At 41.9% G+C, this 21,680-nt stretch overlaps 1 protein-coding gene across 3 annotated transcripts in view; it reads right to left on the minus strand.

Moving 5' to 3' along the window:
* Positions 1-16,655, minus strand: part of trim44 (tripartite motif containing 44) — a 65,314-nt gene extending 48,659 nt beyond the window's left edge. For 2 of the 3 annotated variants that reach the window (XM_039001383.1, XM_039001381.1), the window contains exons 1-3: positions 16,409-16,655; positions 9,274-9,941; positions 5,146-5,223 (exon numbers count right to left, since the gene is read on the minus strand). In XM_039001383.1, coding sequence (XP_038857311.1) covers positions 5,146-5,223; positions 9,274-9,894 — 699 coding nt within the window. In that variant the 5' untranslated portion in view covers positions 9,895-9,941; positions 16,409-16,655. Of the gene's footprint in view, positions 1-5,145; positions 5,224-9,273; positions 9,955-16,408 lie in introns of all 3 variants that reach the window. The other variant, XM_039001382.1, reaches the window with a different exon arrangement.
* Positions 16,656-21,680: the final 5,025 nt, after the last annotated feature.

The raw sequence follows: 21,680 nt of genomic DNA on the forward strand, positions 1-21,680 counted from the left end.
GTCAAACGCAGCTTTTCTTTATTGAAATTGAGCTCAGGTTCATCATGTTTCCATTGATCATCCTTGAGATGTTTCTACAACTTGATTGGAGTCCACCTGTGGTTTGGAAAGGCACACACCTGTCTATATAAAAAGGTCTCACAGTTGACAGAGCATGTCAAAGCAAAAACCAAGCCATGAGGTCAAAGGAATTGTCAATAGAGCTCCGGGACAGGATTGTGTTGAGGCACCGATCTGGGAAGTGTACCAAAACATTTCTGCAGCATTGAAGGTTCCCAAGAACACAGTAGCGTCCATCATTCTTAAATGGAAGAAGTTTGGAACCATCAAGACTCTTCCTAGTTCTGGCCGCCCGGCCAAATTGAGCAATCGGGGAGAAGGGCCTTGGTCATGGAGGTGACCAGAACCCAATGGGGACTCTGACTGAGCTCCAGAGTTCCTCTGTGGAGAAAGGAGAACCTCCACCAATCAGTCCTTTATGGTAGTGTGGCCAGACGGAATCCACTCCTCAGTAAAAGGCACATGACAGCCCGCTTGGAGTTCACCAAAAAGGCACCTAAAGGACTCTCAGACCATGAGAAACAATATTCTCTGGTCTGATGAAACCACGACTGAACTCTTTGGCTGGAATGCCAAGCGTCACGTCTGGAGGAAACCTGGAAACCCGTGGAGATGTTTTTCAGCGGCAGAGACTGGGAAACTAGTCAGGATTGAGGGAAGGATGAACGGAGAAAGGTACAGAGAGATCTTTGATGAAAACCTGCTCAGGACCTCAGAGGGGGGGGGGGGGGGGGGGTTCACCTTCCAAAAGGACAACAACCCTAAGCCCACAGCCAAGACAACGCAGGAGTGGCTTCGGGACAAGTCTCTGAATGTCCTTGAGTGGCCCTACCTGAGCCCGGACTTGAACCCGATCGAACATCTCTGGAGAGACCTGGAAATAGCTGTGCAGCGAAGTTCCCCATCCACCCTGACAGAGATTGAGAGGATCTGCAGAGAAAAATGGGAGAAACTCCCTAAATCCAGGTGTGCCAAGTATGTAGCATCATACCCAAGAAGACTAGGCCGTAATCGTTGCCAAAGGTGCTTCACCAAAGTATTGAGTAAAGGGTCTGAATACTTACGTAAATGTAACAAAATGTGGAAAAAGTCAAGGGGTCTGAATACTTTCCGAATGCACTGTTCAAACTTCAACATTGTACCTGTTTTGGTAAAACATAGTCACTGTTCTATTACCAGTGGCAGGTACTATGTGTGTATGTGTTCACAGAAACATGTATGGAGCCAGCACATGGAGACTTGCAAGAATGTGATGAAGTCCAGACTGACAGACTAGCTTGATACTGATGTAACTAAATGGAGAGACCTGGCACTCAGCACTAACATTTTACTAGACACAACTTTTACTTGTATTGTATTTTTTTATTTTTTATTTGAATGGTATCATTCAATATGGGGAGGGAGAATCCTGTGTATTCTGCACCAGGATCAGGGAACCCCTGTTGTATACGGGACACCACACAGGAAGGTGTGTGACATGTTTGCCAAAGTAATTTCATTACCACCAGACAAAATGCCAATAGGCACAGTATCTGTATCAGCTGGGAATGGTGAAAGGTACACGTTGTTATATCAGCAGAATGCTGCTTCTATGGTATTATATAAAAGGTTGTTTGGCAAGGACACATCCACGTCAAACCACACCCCCAAACCAACTCACGCTTGGCTTCTGTCATGGCCACCAGCAATTCTTGAGGAGCAAGTTCCGCTTTAAAGTTATTGCCCATTTTATACAGAGAATTTCGCATATTATGTTCAGCAATATCTTGCCCAAACATGTTTATCTTTTCTTATATTTGTAAAGTAATGTAAAGAAAGTTATTGAAATCAAAACACTACTGATATTACAGAGCAAACAATAAAGCTTCATATGACACCAATGTTTGCTTAGTCGCACCTACAGATGAAACACTATGGAGTCTTAAAGGAGGCCTGTGGAAGGCCAAATATAAATATGCCAACTTTTATCAATTATTTCTCAATTATGCTTTTAGATACAAATGTCAAATATATGTCAACAATTCTTCCTCCAAAAGACTATTCTATGGATTACACTTTGTGAAATCCCACAAATCAATGGTCCCTGTCTGAGGTGATTGAGTAGGCAGCCAGGCAACACCACAGAAGGCAGTGCGCCACTGACAGAATTATGCAGAGACAGTAAATAAAATAAGAGACAGAGGTAAATATGCTGACTACCTGCTGCCTTGATCTAAACCTCCCCGCGTCACACAATGTTACCTGCTCTCTGAGACAGACACAGACACACAGAGAGAGACGCAAAGACAGAGACATGCAGGTAGGCGGTTAGGTATGCAGGCAGGCGGATAGATATGCAGGCAGGCAGGCATACCCCCCATGCTATCCTAATCCCCTGGTCACCCATTAATATGTATGGCCTGAGTCACAGCATTACTGTGCTTTTTGTATAATATTCCATTCTCCCTGCAGGTATAGTGTGTGTGTGTGTGTGTTCCATCCCCCTGCAGAGCATGGAGATATGAGTTAAGAGACGTGAAGATTAAAATCCCCATACCTGAGGCAGAGTACATAATTAAGTAGAGAAAATTTAATAAGTAAACAGCAGCTATGGGTTAAACCTTTTTATCCACTCACCTCCCTGAAAAGCACACACATGCACGCATACACACACACTCCCTTGGGACCATGCTAAAGTTTAATCTCTTCAAACTTCCCCTTCACACACACACCCTTCCCTCTGCCAGCATTGAACTATAGCAGCTAGTAGTCTTGCATAATGAAAAGCTGTGACATTTGAGAGCATGGAGAGGACACACTGACAAATCCACCTAATGGTTCCTGACGCTTCAGCCTGTGAGTGAGGTGGGAAGTGGATTCTCCTGAACACGCCACACCTCTCTGGTGGGAAGACAGGAGACAAAAGGTCCAGGAAGGCCCGGCGGCAGCATTGGTATCCTAGTATGATAATATGCCAGGGCTGGTATTCCAGTGAGTACGATATTAAACTGATTATGGCAGTAGGCAGATTATGCAATAGTCATGGAAACACCTTAAGTCTGCTTATATTAAATCGCTATAAGGTCCAAATTGAACTATGCATAAGTCGATTAAAACACCTGGTTTTCTGAGCAATCTTTCAACTTATTAGGACATGTAAAGACCTCAATCGGCGTTCCAGTGGTGTATTTGACCAGCTCATGTGCTACCACCAGCCGAGAGTGTCACGCCCTGACCATAGAGCCTTTTTATTCTCTATTTTGGTTAGGTCGGGGTGTGACTAGGGTGGGTAATCTAGGTTGTTTTATTTCTATGTTGGCTTGGTATGGTTCCCAATCAGAGGCAGCTGTTTAGCGTTGTCTCTGATTGGGGATCATATTTAGGCAGCCATCTTGTTTATGTGTAGTTGCCTATGAGCACTCCATAGCTTCACGTGTCGTTTATTCTTTATTGTTTTGTTGTGCGGTTCATAAAAATGTCGAACCGATTTCACGCTGCGCTTTGGTCCGAATGTTCTTACGACGATCGTGACAGAGAGCCTCCCTCTTTAGCACAAGTGAAGTGTGTTCGGAACAACTGAATGCATGTGTCTTAGAAGTAGTTTTCACATACAAACTTTATATATGTCTGAACTCAGAATCAAATAGGCTTCCCAAACATAACATGGTCACTGTGGTAGAACGTTTATTTTGATTGGCATTGATAAGAGTGCAGGTAGCCTCATTTCAGATGTGTCCATGTAAATATAATTATTAGGGAAATCGTTCTTCTTGCAAAGCATGTCAACGTTTTAATCAAACTATTATATTAATCTGACTATCCACAATAATCACATTATTGTGTACATGTAACTGTACTCAGTGACTACTTGCCAATAAGGGTACTCAGTGACTACTTGCCAATATTACCTTTTCACAGGGTGTTCAAATTAACCTTATGGTGCTTGACAGCGGGTCAGCTCTCAGATGGGGCGGCGTTACGCCGCTCCGCTCACAGAGACATAGTTATGTAACAACACAGCAGAGTGTTAAGGCTGCAGGGTTCGCTGGAGGGCCAGGTTCAACACTGTCTATGGTAAATAAATTAGACCTGGCTGATTAGCAATGACCTCCCACGTGCGCACGCACGAACACACAGATTTACTCCCAGTGACTAAGTCCCCTTCACTAAGTTATTTAGGCTGACATTAAAGCCATTATTTCCAAGGTTGACCGGGGATAAAGAAAGTCTATTTGAGTTGCTGTGTGTTAAAATGGGCCAACCTGGCAAGAGGGAGAGCAACTTAGCTACCTGCCAATCCTATAGCCTACTGTAGGAACCAACAGCACAAAGGGAAATGATTAATATCACTCTGACCGCTGCCAAATAATCAATCCCATACACTGAACAATAAACTCCTTAGAGGAAAACCTACAGTCACTAACACAGTATAAAGGACTCTGTGCTATTTTCTATTTTATTTAACCTTAATTAACTAGGTAAGTCATTTAAGAACAAATTCTTATTTACAATGACGGCCTACCCTGGCAAAACCTTGACGCTGGTCCAATTGTGCGCCGCCCTATGGGACTCCCAATCACGACCGGTTGTGATACAGCCTGGAATCGAACCAGGGTCTGTAGTGACGCCTCTAGCACTGAGATGCTGTGCCTTAGACTGCTGTGCCACTTCTGAGCCCTCTGCTGTCTCAGAAGTAAACCAGGATGTATCCCTGTTACTCCAGTACTGCTCAACAAAGCCACAGATGTCTGTCTGGGAGGAGATGAAGACAGATTTAGATGGTGATGTCATAAATACCTAGGTTTTTAGAAAGGTACGACGCTCCAGGAAGCCAAGTGGAAGCCTTCTCAGTGAACGGAACACAGTGAGTAGATAGGAATAATTGGCTCCCATGTATAGTTCTCCTCTGTCTCATTTAGGATGTAATCTCTGTGTAATCCATCTTTAGCTCAAACTAGACTGATGTGTGTCATACTGCCACAGCTGGGTTTTGTTCTTAGAGAATTAGGAGAATAAATCAGACTTTCTTGTTCAAAGCAGTGTTCTGAGGTAGAAACACTGTCGGCCATATTGGAATGTTAGTTGTAACAGTTTGGTTGTACTGACCTCAGGGTTGGTCCACTTGGTCTTGATATGGTCAGCCATGTTCTGTGTGCAGCCCAGCAGGTCATAACCCTCCCTGCTCTGGAGGAGAACAAAGACAACACACAGACAGACAGTCACACAATTTGAAGTTGGTTTGTTTTTGAACTTTGTAAAATTCCATCACTCCTAGGCTTAATCTATTCCTCAGAGGCAAAATTATGATGATGATTACCCCACTTGGTTCATCACTAATTGGTACTATAATGATACTGAGTGTAAATGGGGCAGTGATAATGTCATCTCTCTCCTCCCTGCGTAGTGATGATGGTGTCATTCCCTCTCCTGCACATTATCCATGATATCTCCTCTGCCCACAGAGAGCAGTCAGTTAGTCAGTGAGTCACGGGATGGGACGGGCTGTAAAACGCCTGCAGTAAAAAGCCATCTGGGAAGGAATTTCTCCCTAGCCAAACAGACATTGGAATATGTTAATCATATTCCACAAAATAAATCTTGTTTCCATACAAATTATTAATAGGGCTTGATAATTGGGAGGATTTGTCATGGAGGTCATTGTAGCCTTTACATGGTGGCATACTATTATTATTTTGACATGAAATCATTGTGTTAAACATATGGAGATACTCTGCTCAACTTTTAGAAAGCCCTAGTGTGTTGACTGGAGGTAATGTATCCGTGCATGAGAGCTATTAGTCTATTGTTATCATATAATATTACAGACACTACATAAACAATATTGATAGTATTGTTTCTCCTATAGGGGATGTAATTTGCAGAAGAGGGCTTAGAATGAGTTACATACAGGCTGTGTCACTTCACTGTATGCCAGCCTTTTAAATACAACTATACTAAATATAATCACGTCACCAAATAATTGATTAAAACACACTATTTTGCAAAGGTCTACAGTAGCCTCAACTCTGTAGGGTAGCACCATGGTGTAGCCGGAAGACAGCTAGTTTCCGTCCTCCTCTGGATACATTGACTTCAATACAAAACCTAGGAGGCTCATGGTTCTTCTTCCAAAATGAAAGAGAAGCAAGAAAGTAATAGAGAGAGATTGCCTTTTTTCTCTCACTTTGTTTCCCTTACTTAGCTAGCAAATGCAGCTAGCTAGTTTAGCCTACTCAAACACCCTGCTCAAACAGAGGGATGCTATGTTAGCTAGCTGGCTATGACTATCCAACAGAACACTGGAACTCTTCCAAGTCTAGGTAAACTTTTGGTTTGACAAATTTATTGCCACCCCGCCGGTGTAAGTGCTTACTGACTTTACACTGTAACGTTACTGCATGATTGTAGCGGGTTTACGAACGCGTTAGTTCTATTAGCTATGCTGACTATGACGTTACTTTAGCTAATATGGTGACAACGATGTAGGCTGTGTGTAGTGGTTTGGCTTGGAAAGGTTTTTTCACCTGGTCACATACAGATGTGCATTGAAATCCACAAGCGAAAGGAAGAGTTGAGAGGAGAGCGCATAGATGCGAGAAGGAATACAAAGTGGCTGATATGAAAGTGAACGTGATCAGGGGTGTATTCATTTCGCCAATTCTGTTGAAAAATGATTCTTATAACAGAAGCAAACGGACCAAAATGGGGATAAACATACCTGAATTTGTCCAATAGAAACTCTTGTTTGCAAATGTTGGACTAATGATTACACCCTATATCAGCTAGATGCAAGCAGGAGGGTGCAAGGCTGTATTGAATGTCACTGTCTGTCCATGTGTCACTGTCTGTCACCTCAAATTTGTCTCTCGACCTGTGTGCACCTACATTGTAAACTTTCATTCATAGGCTAGGTTGTAGCAACCTCGTGATGGGTATAGGGAAACATTGAGTATCGTGTAGTAGTCTAAACCTATCGCTGTTACATTGAACTGGGTGAATGGAACATGAATGACAGTCATCCAATATGCTGTAATAGAAATAAGGCCATGCTGAAGAAAAAAACCAAAATGGCACTGAACGCCACTGCTATGATTTCTATCCATGAAGAATACCTTTGCAGGTCATCTAGTCATGGACACAGGTGGCAAGGAGCTCTCTCCCCCTTTACAATGGAATGGAAGTTTAGAACTCTTGTTGCCCTTTGTTAAGGGTCTGTATGTTTGTATACACTATATATACAAAAGTATAAAAGGACACCCCTTCAGATTAGTGGATTATCTTGTGGCTGAATGGAAGCAAGTCCCCACAGCAATGTTCCAACATCTAGTGGAAAGCCTTCCCAGAAGAGTGGAGGCTGTTATAGCAGACAAGGGGGACCAACTCCATATTAATGCCCATGATTTCAGAATGAGATGTTTGGCAAGCAGATGTCCACATACTTTTGGTCAAGTAGTGTTTTGTTAAATTGTGGGACTGTGCTTATATCCATGTTATAAATGTGGTACTGCGCTTATATCAAGGTTATTAAAGGTGGTACAGTGTAGAGGTCGACCGATTAAATCGGGGCCGATTTCAAGTTTTCATAACAATCGGAAATCGGTATTTTTGGGCGCCGATTTGACGATTTTTTAATATTGTTTTTTAACACCTTTATTTATCTAGGCAAGTCAGTTAAGAACACATTCTTATTTTCAATGACGGCCTAGGAACAGATTTTTAACCTTGTCAGCTCGGGGGATCCAATCTTGCAACCTTACAGTTAACTAGTCCAATGCTCTAACACTGATTACATTGCACTCCACGAGGAGCCTGCCTGTGCCGCGAATGCAGTAAGCTAAGGTAAATTGCTAGCTAGCATTAAACTTATCTTATAAAAAACAATCAATCAATGACTGTCATTGCTCCAATGTGTACTTAACCATAAACATCAATGCCTTTCTTAAAATCAATACACAAGTATATATTTTTAAACCTGCATATTTAGCTAAAAGAAATCCAGGTTAGCAGGCAATATTAACCAGGTGAAATTGTGTCATTTCTCTTGCGTTCATTGCACGCAGAGTCAGGGTATATGCAACAGTTTGGGCCGCCTGGCTCTTTGCGAACTACTTTGCCAGAATTGTACGTAATTATGACATAACATTGAAGGTTGCGCAATGTAACAGGAATATTTAGACTCATGGATGCCACCCGTTAGATGAAATACGGAACGGAATAAACATTTTGTTTTCGAGGTGATAGTTTCCGGATTAGTCAAAGGTATATGGTTTAGAGAGAAATAGTTGACGCGTTATAATTCCTGTAATAACTTGCGGCTGAACTTGAAAGGGGTTCCTTCGTTATTTTACCGTTCATGTCTTCCATAGAGAATGTCTTGATCTACTTCAAATAAGGTCTGTGTTTCGTGCAGGCTTAAACCGCCTCGACGTTTTGATACCCGTGTAAATCTCACTAGGATAAGGTAACGTTTGTCAACATATTTTCATAAATCCACTCTACAAAAAAATGTATCTTCGCTTATATTTAGCCAATATTGATCAGAGTTACCTTGTCCTATGGATATCTACACAGTTATAAAATTGGCAAGGTGGTGTAAGCCTACACGAAACACAGACCTTATTTTAAGTGAATCTAAAAATATCCTATGGAATAAATGAAGGAACCGCTTTTCAGATTTTGCTAGAAGGTGTCATGGGAATTATGACTCGCACTTTGGTCGTCAATTCTTACCATGCCGATTATTAAAATAGGATTTCCTGCATATAGAAATGACAGTTTTTGCTTTCAACATTCATCACAGGTAACTGAAACTCAATTTTTATTCAAACAGTTGAGAGTATTTGTATCCTAAGCAGACTCTTCAGTATCATTGTCACTTCAGAGCTGTGTGTGTGTGTGTGTGTATTTATGTATTATATTAAGTTAAAATAAAAGTGTTCATTGTTCATTCAGTATTGTTGCAATTGTCATTATTACAAAAATGTGTGTGTGTATGATATATATATATATATATATATAAAACATTTATTTTTTATAAATCGGCCAATTAATCGGTATCGGCTTTTTTTGTCCTCCAATAATCGGTATCGGTGTTGAAAAATCATAATCGGTCGTCAACCCTCTAGCACAGTGTAATATCTATGTTATAAACATGTGTTGACAGGTAGTGAACATTCTTATGTGAAGTCATTGCGAGTCCGCCTGCAGGTATGATATCATTTAAGTGCGACTCACCTTCTGCCAGATGTAGGCCTCGCGCAAGGTGATGATCTCATGCTCGCGGTGCTCCCCCTGCACGGCACACACCACACAGATGACCTTCTCGTCAGTCTTGCAGTAAAGAGTACCCTCCTGGCCATGCTCATTACAGCGCAGCCTCTCCACTGTCACCGTCTCCCTCTTACTACCCCCCTCTGGGGCTGCCACCGCCTCTTCGTCACCATCATCTTCATCATCAACTTTCCCCTCCCCCTGGACTCTCTCTCCTCCACACGCCTCGTTCTCTTGTACCCCAGTCCCACCACATGCCCCATTTTCCACCACCTCTTGCTCTGCCCTACGCCCAATCTCTCGAACCCTTTCCTCCCCCTCCTCTGTGTCTCTGTCCCTGGCCGGCTGTTGGGACCGGGGCTGGGGTTGCTCCACTTCCTGGCCGTAGGGCGTCAGTAGGTGTCGTGTGCTGTGGACATGTTTCTCAGCGTGGGTAGAGCAGAAGGCGAAGCTGCAGGTGTAACACACCTGGGTTGCCTGCTGGGCCTCATCAGGCTCACAAGCGTCACATGACCCGTCCATCTGTGGTAACTCCTCCTCCTCAGGTTCTCCACTTCCTCTCCAGGGTTCCCCTTGGTCTGTCATTGTGGTGGGTATGAGTAGCCTGAATAGGGGGCTAAGAGCAGCACACCCTGTAGGAGAGATCAGTAGTACAGGACAGAGTATATAAATAGTGGTGACAAGGGAACATACTCACACCAAGCTCTGCAGAAAGGTTATGTAGTCAGAATGTTACAGTCAGCTCCTCTAGACATATCCCGTGTTTGGGAGGGACAGACAATCTCTCTCTAAGAATACAACAGTAATCTACACCTTTAACAAACACATCCTCCTACTGTACATCACCTAAGCAACAGTAACAAAATTATTCCACAGGTACTGTACTGGGTTGGGTAGGTTACTTTCTAAATGTAATCCGTTACAGTTACCTGTCCAAAATTGTAATAGGCAAAGTAATTTTTGGATTAACCAAACTCAGTAAAGTAATCTGATTACTTTGGGTTACTTTCCCCTTAAGAGGCTATTAGAAGATGACAAAGATCTATTGCAGGATAAACCAATGTTAGAGTTGACATAGCTGGCCATAAATCGATGTTGCATTTTACTTTATGGGTTGGTTATGTAGGCCTCTTATAACCCATTGCTTTCTACTACAGATAATAATACGATTAGGCTATATCGTTACAAAAAAAATCTAGGTCCGTCAGATTTCCCGTGATTCCAATTAATTCAATACCCCTTGATCTTCAAGAATATTAAATATGGAAATATAGACTAGCCAAATACCTGAGCATATACACACACATTTTTATATACTCAGTCGGGGTCTCAATTTACTGTTGAGAATTAGAATAGTAGGATACACAGGGTGCAATTTTGAAATGTTGTTGTGTTTCAGCAGATTTTATCTTGTTATGTCACTCAAATTAGCCATGTCAGCTAACATCCAAAGCTCGCTTAGGGCCTCCCATTTGATGATTAGCAGGTTGACGGTTGCAGTAAAAAAATGTTGATATAAATATACACTACCGGTCAAAAGTTTTAGAACACCTACTCATTCAAGGGTTTTTCTTTATTTTTACAATGTAGAATAATAGCGAAGACATCAAAAATATGAAAGAACAGCCTGGAATAAAAGAGTCATGTAGTAACCAACAACAACAAAAAAAGTGTTAAATCTAAATATATTTTATATTTGAGATTCTTCAAAATAGCCTTGATGACAGCTTTGCAAACTCTTGGCATTCTCTCAACCAGCTTCACCTGGAATGCTTTTCCAACAGTCTTGAAGGAATTCCCACATATGCTGAGCACTTGCTGACTCCTCCCAAACCATCTCAATTTGGTTGAGGTCGGGGGATTGTGGAGGCCAGGTCATCTGAGGAAGCACTACATCACTCGACCTTCTTGGTCAGATAGCCCTTAAACAGCCTGGAGGTGTGTTGGGTCATTGTCCAGTTGAAAAATAATATTATATTCCCACTAAGCCCAAACCAGATGGGATGGCGTATCGCTGCAGAATGTTGTGGTAGCCATGCTGCTTAAGTGTGCCTTGAATTGTAAATAAATCACTGACAGTGTCATCAACAAAGCACCCCTACACCATAACACCTCCTCCATGCTTTATGGTGGGAAATACACATGTGGAGATCATCCGTTCACCTACACAGCGTCTCACAAAGACACGGCGGTTGGAACCAAAAATCTCCAATTTGGACTCCAGACCAAAGGACAAATTTCCACCAAATTCAACCGATCGCTGCCTGCACCTGCCCGCCCGTCCAGCATCACTACTCTGGACGGTTCTGACTTATAATATGTGGACAACTACAAATACCTAGGTGTCTGGTTAGACTGTAAACTCTCCTTCCAGACTCACATCAAACATCTCCAATCCAAAGTTAAATCTAGAATTGGCTTCCTATTTCGCAACAAAGCATCCTTCACTCATGCTCACATACATACCCTCGTAGAACTGACCATCCTACCGATCCTCGACGATGTCATTTACCCTACTCAATAAATTGGATGCAGTCGATCACAGTACCATCCGTTTTGTCACCAAAGCCCCATATACTACCCACCACTGCAACCCGTACGCTCTCGTTGGCTGGCCCTCGCTTCATACTCATCACCAAACCCACTGGCTCCAGGTCATTTACAAGTCTCTGCTAGGTAAAGCCCCACCTTATCTCAGCTCGCTGGTCACCATAGCAGCACCCACCTGTAGCACACACTCCAGCAGGTATATCTCTCTGGTCACCCCCAAAGCCAATTCCTCCTTTGGCCGCCTCTCCTTCCAGTTCTCTGTTGCCAATGACTGGAACGAACTACAAAAATCTCTGAAACTGGAAACACTTATCTCCCTCACTAGCTTTAAGCACCAGCTGTCAGAGCAGCTCACATATTACTGCACCTGTACAAAGCCCATCTATAATTTAGCCCAAACAACTACCTCTTCCCCTACTGTATTTATTTATTTAGCTCCTTTGCACCCCATTGTTTCTATTTCTACTTTGCACATTCTTCCACTGCAAAACAACCATTCCAGTGTTTTACTGGCTATATTGTATTTACTTCGCCACCATGGCATTTTTTTGCCTTTACCTCCCTTATCTCACCTCATTTACTCACACTGTATATAGACTTATATTTCTACTGTATTATTGACTGTATGTTTGTTTTACTCTGTGTAACTCTGTGTTGTTGTATGTGTCGAACTGCTTTGCTTCATCTTGGCCAGGTCGCAATTGTAAATGAGAACTTGTTCTCAACTTGCCTACCTGGTTAAATAAAGGTGAAATAAAATAAATATAAATAAATAAAGCAAGAAATAAGATATAAACGTGTGAGGTAGAATGCCCTGCCCCTTCACGGTCAGGCAGTTCACACTCCATGTGTCCACCTTCACATAGTCTGTGTTCAAAATACCCACTTGCATTCTGCGTTCTCCCGTTCTTTCAAGAACACCTTCCGAGAACACCTGAAACAGCATATTGTGTAGATTGGGAGAACGCAGAGCGCTTAAAATCCCCAAAAATTGAAAGGTACCTCGACGTGACCTCTAACCTAAACAGTAAAGTTCATCACGCACCTGGCGTCAACAAAGATATATTGTGTAGCATAAAAGCACGTGGACCCCCCTTCAAATTTGTGGATTTGGCCATTTCAGCCACACCCGTTGCTGACAGGTGTATAAATATCGAGCACACAAACAGGGGCAGTAGTATTGTCTTACTGAAGAGCTCAGTGACTTTCAACGTGGCAACATCATAGCATGCCACCTTTCCAACAAGTCAGATCATCACATTTCTGGCTGCTAGAACTGCCACGGTCAACTGTATGTGCTCTTATTGTGAAGTGGAAACATCTCGGAGCAACAATGGCACAGCCGCAAAGTCGTAGGCCACACAAGCTCACAGAACGGGACCGCCGAGTGCTGAAGTGGGTAGCAAGAAAAAAAATAGTCTGTCCTAAGATGCAACACTCACTACTGAGTTCCAAACTGTCTCTTGAAACAACGTCAGCACATGAACTGTTTGTTGGGATCTTAATAAAATGGGTTTCCATGGTCTGGGGCTGTTTTTAATGGTTTGGGCTAGGCCTCTTAGTTCCAGTAAAGGGAAATCTTAACGCTACAGCATACAATGACATTCTATCTAGACGATTCTGTGCTTCCAACTTTGTGGCAACAGTTTGGGGAAGGCCCTTTCCTCTTTCAGCATGACAATGCCCCTGTACACAAAGCGAGGTCCATACAGAAATGGTTTGTGGAGATTGGTGTGGAAGAACTAGACTGGCCTGCACAGAGCCTTGACCTCAACCCCATCGAACACCTTTGGGATGAATTGGAACGCCGACTGTGAGCCAGGCCTAATCGTCCAACATCAGTGCCCAACCTCATTAATGCGGTTGTGGCTGAATGAAAGCCCCCACAGCAATATTCCAACATCTAGTGGGAAGCCTTCCCAGAAGAGTGAAGGCTGTTATAGCAGCAAAGGGGGACCAACTCCATAATAATGCCAATGGTTTTGGAATGAGATGTTTGATGAGCAGGTGTCCACATACTTTTAGTCATGTAGTGTAGCTATCTACATCCATTTACAACATACCCAATGTAGTAGTGTTAGCCACTAGTGCTACCAATTCAGTGAAGGACTATCCCAGAATGGAAATATTTAACACAAATACTAAGTAAAAAAGGAGCAGAATCGATTCTCTCAGTACTCTGTCACTAAATTAAGCTGAAACCAACCAGAATTGCTTGGTCTGCTGCTACATCATTGTGGACGTATGACAGGTAAGCTTTCATGCATTGTACTACGGCTGAAGCAACAACAAAAAATGAAATTGTGAAATAAGCTATTTTGCTTACTGTTTAAGATGATACATTGCCAGAATAGTGGTGTTTCACTGTAAATCTGATATTGCATTACATTAGGACTGCTGGTGTTTTATTTCCAACGAGCAGGCTTACATTGTGAGAAATTCATACAACAACCATGCATATTATTAAATTACACCGATGTTCAAGAGAGCTTGGTTTGATATTCACCCTATGCATTGATAACTAATTGATAGGCAATATGATTCAATACAACTAGATTAGGTCTAGACTACTTCATCTTAATGTAAACTAAATGTATTGGATACAAAACAAAACACTGGCATATTATAAAGGAGAACATGTCCAATTGAATTATATGCATACATATCAAACAGGAATATATATTAAATGAATACACCAAGTATTATTCATGCCTTTCTCTCTCCTTGCAGGGGATTAGACAGATGAACTGCAGTCCCCAGATGCCCATGCCTCAAAACCAGAATTGTGTGGAGACATCAACACCGGTTATTTCTTATAAAATATTAACCCTGTTGTTTTCCTGTATCTGTGTACAGTATGAATACAACAGGATACACATGGTCCAAAGAAATGTTTACGTGCAGGTTCATTCTCGACAAAGTAACAATAAGAAATAAAATAAATACCAACAAAAAGTAAATGGCTCAGTAGCATAAACCTTTAATCAACCCCAAGAGAGACATCAAGGAGATTAACATTCAAAAGCTTGTTCAGGACATGAGGGCACATTTCTTCACAACAGCCACAAGTTTTTTAATACACAGGATAGGAGTTTATAGGTTTTTGTTCCAACCTTTCACAAACACCTCATTCAACTAATTGTGGTCTAAATTGTCGACAAATAGTTGAACATGGTTTTTGCTGGGCAGTAATAAAATGTGCACACAGTATAGTACCCTGGGGCAGAAATCATCCACATCTGTATTTTAGAATGAGCTTCATATGGTACAATGAGCTGACATTTTTGCATGATGGAGAATACAGTGTGTATCCACTGCTAACATAGTGACATTGCACACTGCTGAATCATTTCCTGAATAAACTCCATAGGGTGATTTTCCTGGTGGACAGAAGGTTCTCAAGTTCTTCACATCTGTCTGGGTGATGGGTGGGATGTGCATCAACCTGAGGAAAACAGAGCAGAAACATAAAGCCAAGGGAGGTTAAATTAACCTCACTGCTCAAATTTAAAATGCTGGTTGAAGCTGCTGAGAACCACAACTAGCTTTGTTAATGTGCAATGGTTTTTCATATTCATAGGCTTGATCACGTTTTAAGTTTTAAAACGTTAATTTGATTATATGCAATGGTGAAACAAGAGGGGAGGGGAAAGTGACAAGAAGAAAGTTAGCTAACGTTAGGTAAACGTACTACATGCATGTATTTACTGATCATTTAAGAATGCACAAATAACTTGCCTGGCTAGCAAGCCAAGATTGAACAGAACACCGTTAGCTGCATTTCCTGCAGTTTTTTTTAATCAGATGTTAAAATGTCTTGCCTCCAAACCAGTCGCCGCAGTGACTCAACATTTGAATAAAACATTTATATTAAAGTAATTCGTTCAACATTTTAACAAAATATGGTGAATCAATAAACGTAATACTTACATTTTACAAAGTTATTCCTTATTCCGCTGGAACATTTTCTTCCAAGCAGGGACCTCACACCCCATTAATTCAAAAGTTTCGCTGTGTCGCAAGGTATTATGGGATATCCTCCCCGGCTAACGAAAAAAATATGCTCCCATGCGTGCTTTGTTTTCCAGACTTTTCGCTTATAGAACTTCCGTTAAACTAAGTACATACTTGCCTTTTTGCGTTGTTATGTTTGGCGTCGCACTTGAAAAATGACAGTTGGCTTACGTACTCGCTATATGCTCTAGATAGAACACAAGTATGCATTTTGGAACACAGTAATAGTTTATGAGACAAAGGCTGGTACTGTAGGTCCGTAGTAATATTTACGATTATACACAGCAGGGCCTAAACTAAATTCAAACCCGCTCTTTTGCTTTCTCTAAAGTTCTCCTTCTCTCTATGTTGGGGCCTATCCCTCCTGAACACTGCTCTGGTATTCTCTCTCCTTCCTGACAAACAACCAGCACAAACCGGGCTACGCTGCAAACAAAATTCCCCTCTGCTAAATCCAGTTCTCTGACTCATTCACACACTCACTTTTTCCCTGTGGGGCCTACCAGTGTGCAGCTCAGTTCAAATGGGTACTCACTGCTGGTATTTCTGTGAGGCAGGCTCTGCAGTCTCGTTCTCTTTCTGTCGCTCTTCGTTTCACTCTGCTGGGGAGAGCACTGCCAGTGTTGACGTTAGCTAGCTAGCACTTCCTTATGCCAACTGCCCTGGTCTGTTGTGCTCTAGCCTGCTCTACTTTCACTTCACAGCTGAAGCTCTGGCTGCATTCACTTCCTTGTTTTCCTCAGCTGCTGGGTATTTCTTTTCTCCCCCCTTCTCTCTTTACTTCCTGGTTCTCTAGCGGCAGCCGGAAAGAGAGACACAGAGGTGGGAGAGGGAAATTATCTTGACAACCATAAAGGTAGAGGGAGCAGCCCGCTAGCGGAGCAGGCTTTGGAGGCTTCAGAGGGAGAGGAAACAAACTCTTCCACCGTTCTCCTCAGAGAGAGCTACGAGGCTATTGAGCGAGCCTCCACATAAGTAGAAGTGTTTTGGTGTTTAGAGTGCTGCCTGCTACTCTATGGTGAAACATAAATACATTTTTCATTAACTAAACCGGCTACGTTGAGTGGCCATGTGCTATTTCAGACGCTTGACACGCTGAAAGTCAGCCTCTCCCATCTACTCATTGTTTTTTTAGGAGAATACTAACCCACATGGGTGATTGAAAAATGAACAAGGCCCACACTCCAGTCCATTTGGTGGCTGTAATGCAACTTAAAGTTGGTTGCCAACTGCCATATAGAATCCACAGAAGAAGAAGACAAATCTGAAAGATGAGAGATTAATAAAAGGGAACTAACTAAAAACATTCTAGGTTTCCCCTTTATCTGTGGATTAAATATCAGATTAGAAAAAACACGATTTTATATGACACAAAATGGGTCAAAATTCTACAAAGATCCAGCTAAAAAAGAACCAATTGCATTTCAGGTAAAATAACAACCCAATGATTATCTAACAAGACAAATTACCTAGCAACAGCAAGCTAGAAATGTCCATTAATGGTTCATCTGTGTTTTGACCTGTCCCCAAATTAATATAGTTGGTTCACAGTTGGTTTTGCTATTTTAACCGGCGTGTCATGAATGCATCTGGTGGGAATAGACAAAATCAACATGTGCATGATGGAGGATGCATGCACAGAGCCAGTTTGGTCAAGGTGTAAACTGAAATCACAGTCTGAGTGGGCCTCGGAGGATGTGGACAAAGATGTGTTGCCAATTGCAAAAGATAAAAGAACAAAGACAGACAAGCCACACTGCAAGAGAATAAACAACAGAGACAAAAAAACAACAAGCATTTAGCACAAACATGAGAAAATGATATTGTCCAAATCTTTTGTGATTTCCAGTGGAAAATAAGTACACCTAAAAAAAATCAGAAAGTCGGATTTCAACAAAGACAACACTTGATATAGCTCACTTGGGTAGTTTCACAAGAGTCCCTTTTTGTGTAACTTTGTGGGGAATAAAACATTCACCTAATTTTCATTCTGTCATGACCAGCACATTCAACTTAATAAAAAACACATTTTCCCATCTCAAGATGTTAAATAAAAGTAAAGTAAGTGCCTTTTAGGTACCAAATTAAGTAACTGGGTTGATGATTTAATCTTAAATCGGCCATAAATCCCCTCATGACAGGGGGAATGGACGGTTGTAGTGTGCAACAGGGAAGGGCAATTAAATGCAAGCTATACAAAAGCATTAAAAAATGTAATTGTTAAAACATTTCTAGCCTGTCTATGGGTAACATTGTTGAGGTGTTACGCTCGACCCACTCAGTTTTGCACTAGAAAGTGGCCAAAAAGAGTAGAACCAGTTCACTTGCTTTTACAATATGATTTGACTATTAGATGTTCAATGTTAATTTTGAAAAAAAGATTTAAAAAGGAATAGGTTCACCAAATTAAAAGAGAGGGTTGACCTTAAATTGAGGGATAGGTTTCCCCCCCTTGAATCACTAATCACATGAAATAATTAACAATCATCAGGAGTAATGTTCTCAAAGTAACTAGGGCTTTACAAGGATGGTGAAAACCTGGAGAAGGTTTGGTTTAAAGTGGGATAAAATCCTCTGAGAAGTCAGAGAGAGTGCATATTTTGTATGTGGTCTATATTAAAGGACACTTCATTTAATATATCAGGCTTTTAAAATCCAATATTGGTGAACAATTTCTACTTAAAATATGAAAGGGATGCTAAAGGGCCTCAATTCGTGGAATAACCCACCTCAGAGTGAAACTATGCAGAGGGTTAAGTAAGCTCTAATTGACAAGATATGGCAAGACCACATAACTTACTCCCTATAGAACATCAATGCCTTTTTATGCACTTTTTCTCTATGCTTATTCTGACTTTGAACTTTAGTATGAGAATAGCATGCTATTCACCCACTAACCGTTTGAGTTGGAGCGCAAATAAATGAAGGTGTGGTGGAGGTGTGTCTAAAGATACAACGTATTCTGACCTTCACTTTAAGCCAATTAAAAGCCCATTTACAGTACATTCGGAAAGTATTCAGACCCCTTCCCTTTTTCCACATTTTGTTACGTTAAAGCCTTATTCTAAAAGTGATATTAAAAAATAACAATCCTCAATCTGCACACAATACCCCATTAATGACAAAGCAAAACAGATTTTAAGAAATGTTTGGAAATGTATTAAAAATAAAAAAAAACACAAATAACTTATTGACAAAAGTATTCAGACCCTTTGCTATGAGACTCAAAATTGAGCTCAGGTGCATCCTGTTTCCATTGATCATCCTTAAGATGTTTCTACAACTTGATTGGAGTGCACCTGTGGCAAATTCAATTGATTGGACATGATTTGGAAAGACACACGCCAGTCTATATAAGGTCCCACAGTTGACAATGCATGTCAAAGGAAAAACCAAGCCATGAGGTTGAAGGAATTGTCCATAGAGATCAGAGACAGGATTGTGTTGAGGCACAGATCTGAAGAAGAGTACCAAAACATTTCTGCAGAATTGAAGGTCCCCAAGAACACAGTGGCCTCCATCATTCTTAAATAGAAGAAGTTTGGAACCACCAAGACTCTTCCTAGAGCTGGCCGCCCGGCCAAACTGAGCAATGGTGGGAGAAGGGCCTTGGTCAGGGAGGTGACCAAGAACCCGATGGTCACCTTGACAGAGCTCCAGAGTTCCTCTGTGGAGATGAGAGAACCTTCCAGAAGGACAAGCATCTCTGCAGCACTCCACCAATCAGGCCTTTATGGTAGAGTGGCCAGACTAAAGCCACTCCTCAATAAAAGGCACATGACAGTCCACTTGGAGTTTGCCAAAAGGCACCTAAATGACTCTCAGGCCATGAGGAACAAGATTCTCTGGTCTGATGAAACCAAGATTGAACTCTTTGGCCTGAATGCCAAGCGTCATGTCTGGAGGAAACCTGGAACAATCCCTACGGTGAAGCATGCTGATGGGAGCATCATGCTGTGGGGATGTTTTTCAGCAGCAGGGACTGAGAGACTAGTCAGGATCGAGGGGAAGATGAACGGAGCAAAGTACAGAGAGATCCTTGATAAAAATCTGCTCCAGAGTGCTCAGGACCTCGGAATGGGGCAAATGTTCACCTTCCAAAAGGACAACGACCCTAAGCCAAGACAACGCAGGAGTGGATTTGGAACAAGTCTCAATGTCATTGAGTGGTCCAGCCAGAGCCGTGACTTGAACCCAATCGAACATCTCTGGAGAGACCTGAAAATAGCTGTGCAGTGATGCTCCCCATCCAACCTGACATAGCTTGAGAAAATCTGCAGAGAAGAATGGGAGAAACTCCCCAAATACAGGTATGCCAGGCTTGTAGCGTCATACCCAAGAATTCTCGAGGCCGTAATCACTGCCAAAGGTGCTTCAACAAAGTCCTGAGTAAAGGGTCGGAATAGTTATGTAAATGTGATATTTCATTTATTATTATTTTTTATTTCTAAATTAGCAACATTTTCTAAAAACCTTTTTTGCTTTGTCATTCTTGGGTATTGTGAGTAGATTAACTATTTAATACATTTTAGAATATGGATATAATGTAACAAAATGTGGAAAAAGTCAAGGGGTCTGAATACTTTCCGAATGCACTGTATGCTTGAAACCGAAAATGTGTCCGAAAGCTCCATATGGAAGGTGTGACACAATTGTGGAGCCACCGGAGGCATGCAGAGGCCAAATTGAGCTTGGTACTTTATCGTCATGCACCTCCCAATTTTTGTAACAATGCGGAGGGCTCCATATAGCTCCGCATTGACATGATTGGTTGACGGTAGGTGGGGGCAGGAAGTCCTATATAAACACAAACTCACTTTCTTGACAAGATCTCTGCCCAACAGCTCTGCACTGCTCTGTGAAGCGCAAGAAGTATGAATGCCCTGACTTCTGCAGAGGCCATATCACCATAAATGCTGCACGGCCAATGCAGAAGTCAGTTTGACCATGCAGAGCCTTTTAATTCCCTAATAATTCCACCACCTTTACGCGCGAGGAAACCATTAATAAGTTCTAGCAAATCTACCGGTCCCAAGTGGAAAAGCATCTACTTTATTTTTCCTGATAGAAATAACACCATTCTCAATGCACTGTAATTTACAAATTAATACAAACTGTTGAGTAATTAATTTGCATAAGGGGATTGTGAATATAAATTACTTTTTTAGATCTATTTTATCTTTTGATCACTGGAGACAAATGTGAAACCAGTCATATGGCAGAAAACTGAAACATATCAACTTTCCCACAATAACGTTTATGAAATGCTGTGCCATTATCAATCAATCAATCAATCAAATGTATTTATAAAGCCCTTTTTACATCAGCAGATGTCACAACGTGCTATGCAGAAACCCAGCCTAAAACCCCAAAGAGCAAGCATTGGATATGTGGAAGCACGGTGGCTAGGAAAAACTCCCTAGAAAGGCAGGAACCTAGGAAGAAACCTAGTGAGGAACCAGGCTCTGAGGGGTGGCCAGTCCTCTTCTGGCTTTGCCAGGTGGAGATTATAAGAGTACAAGGTCATTAAGATTGTTCTTCAAGATGTTCAAACGTTCATAGATGACCAGCAGGGTCAAATAATAATCACAGTGGTTGTAGAGGGTGCAACAGGTCAGTACCTCAGGTGTAAATGTCAGTTAGCTTTTCGTAGTCGAGCATTCAGAGGTCGAGATAGCATGTACGGTAGAGAGAGAGAGAGTCGAAAATAGCAGGTCCGGGACAAGGTAGCATGTCCGGTGAACAGGTCAGGGTTCCATAGCCGCAGGCAGAACAGTTGAACCCACGGACAGGGCCAACCAGGCAGA

Source organism: Salvelinus namaycush, chromosome 9, assembly GCF_016432855.1.
Source record: "Salvelinus namaycush isolate Seneca chromosome 9, SaNama_1.0, whole genome shotgun sequence".
Lineage (NCBI taxonomy): Eukaryota > Metazoa > Chordata > Actinopteri > Salmoniformes > Salmonidae > Salvelinus > Salvelinus namaycush.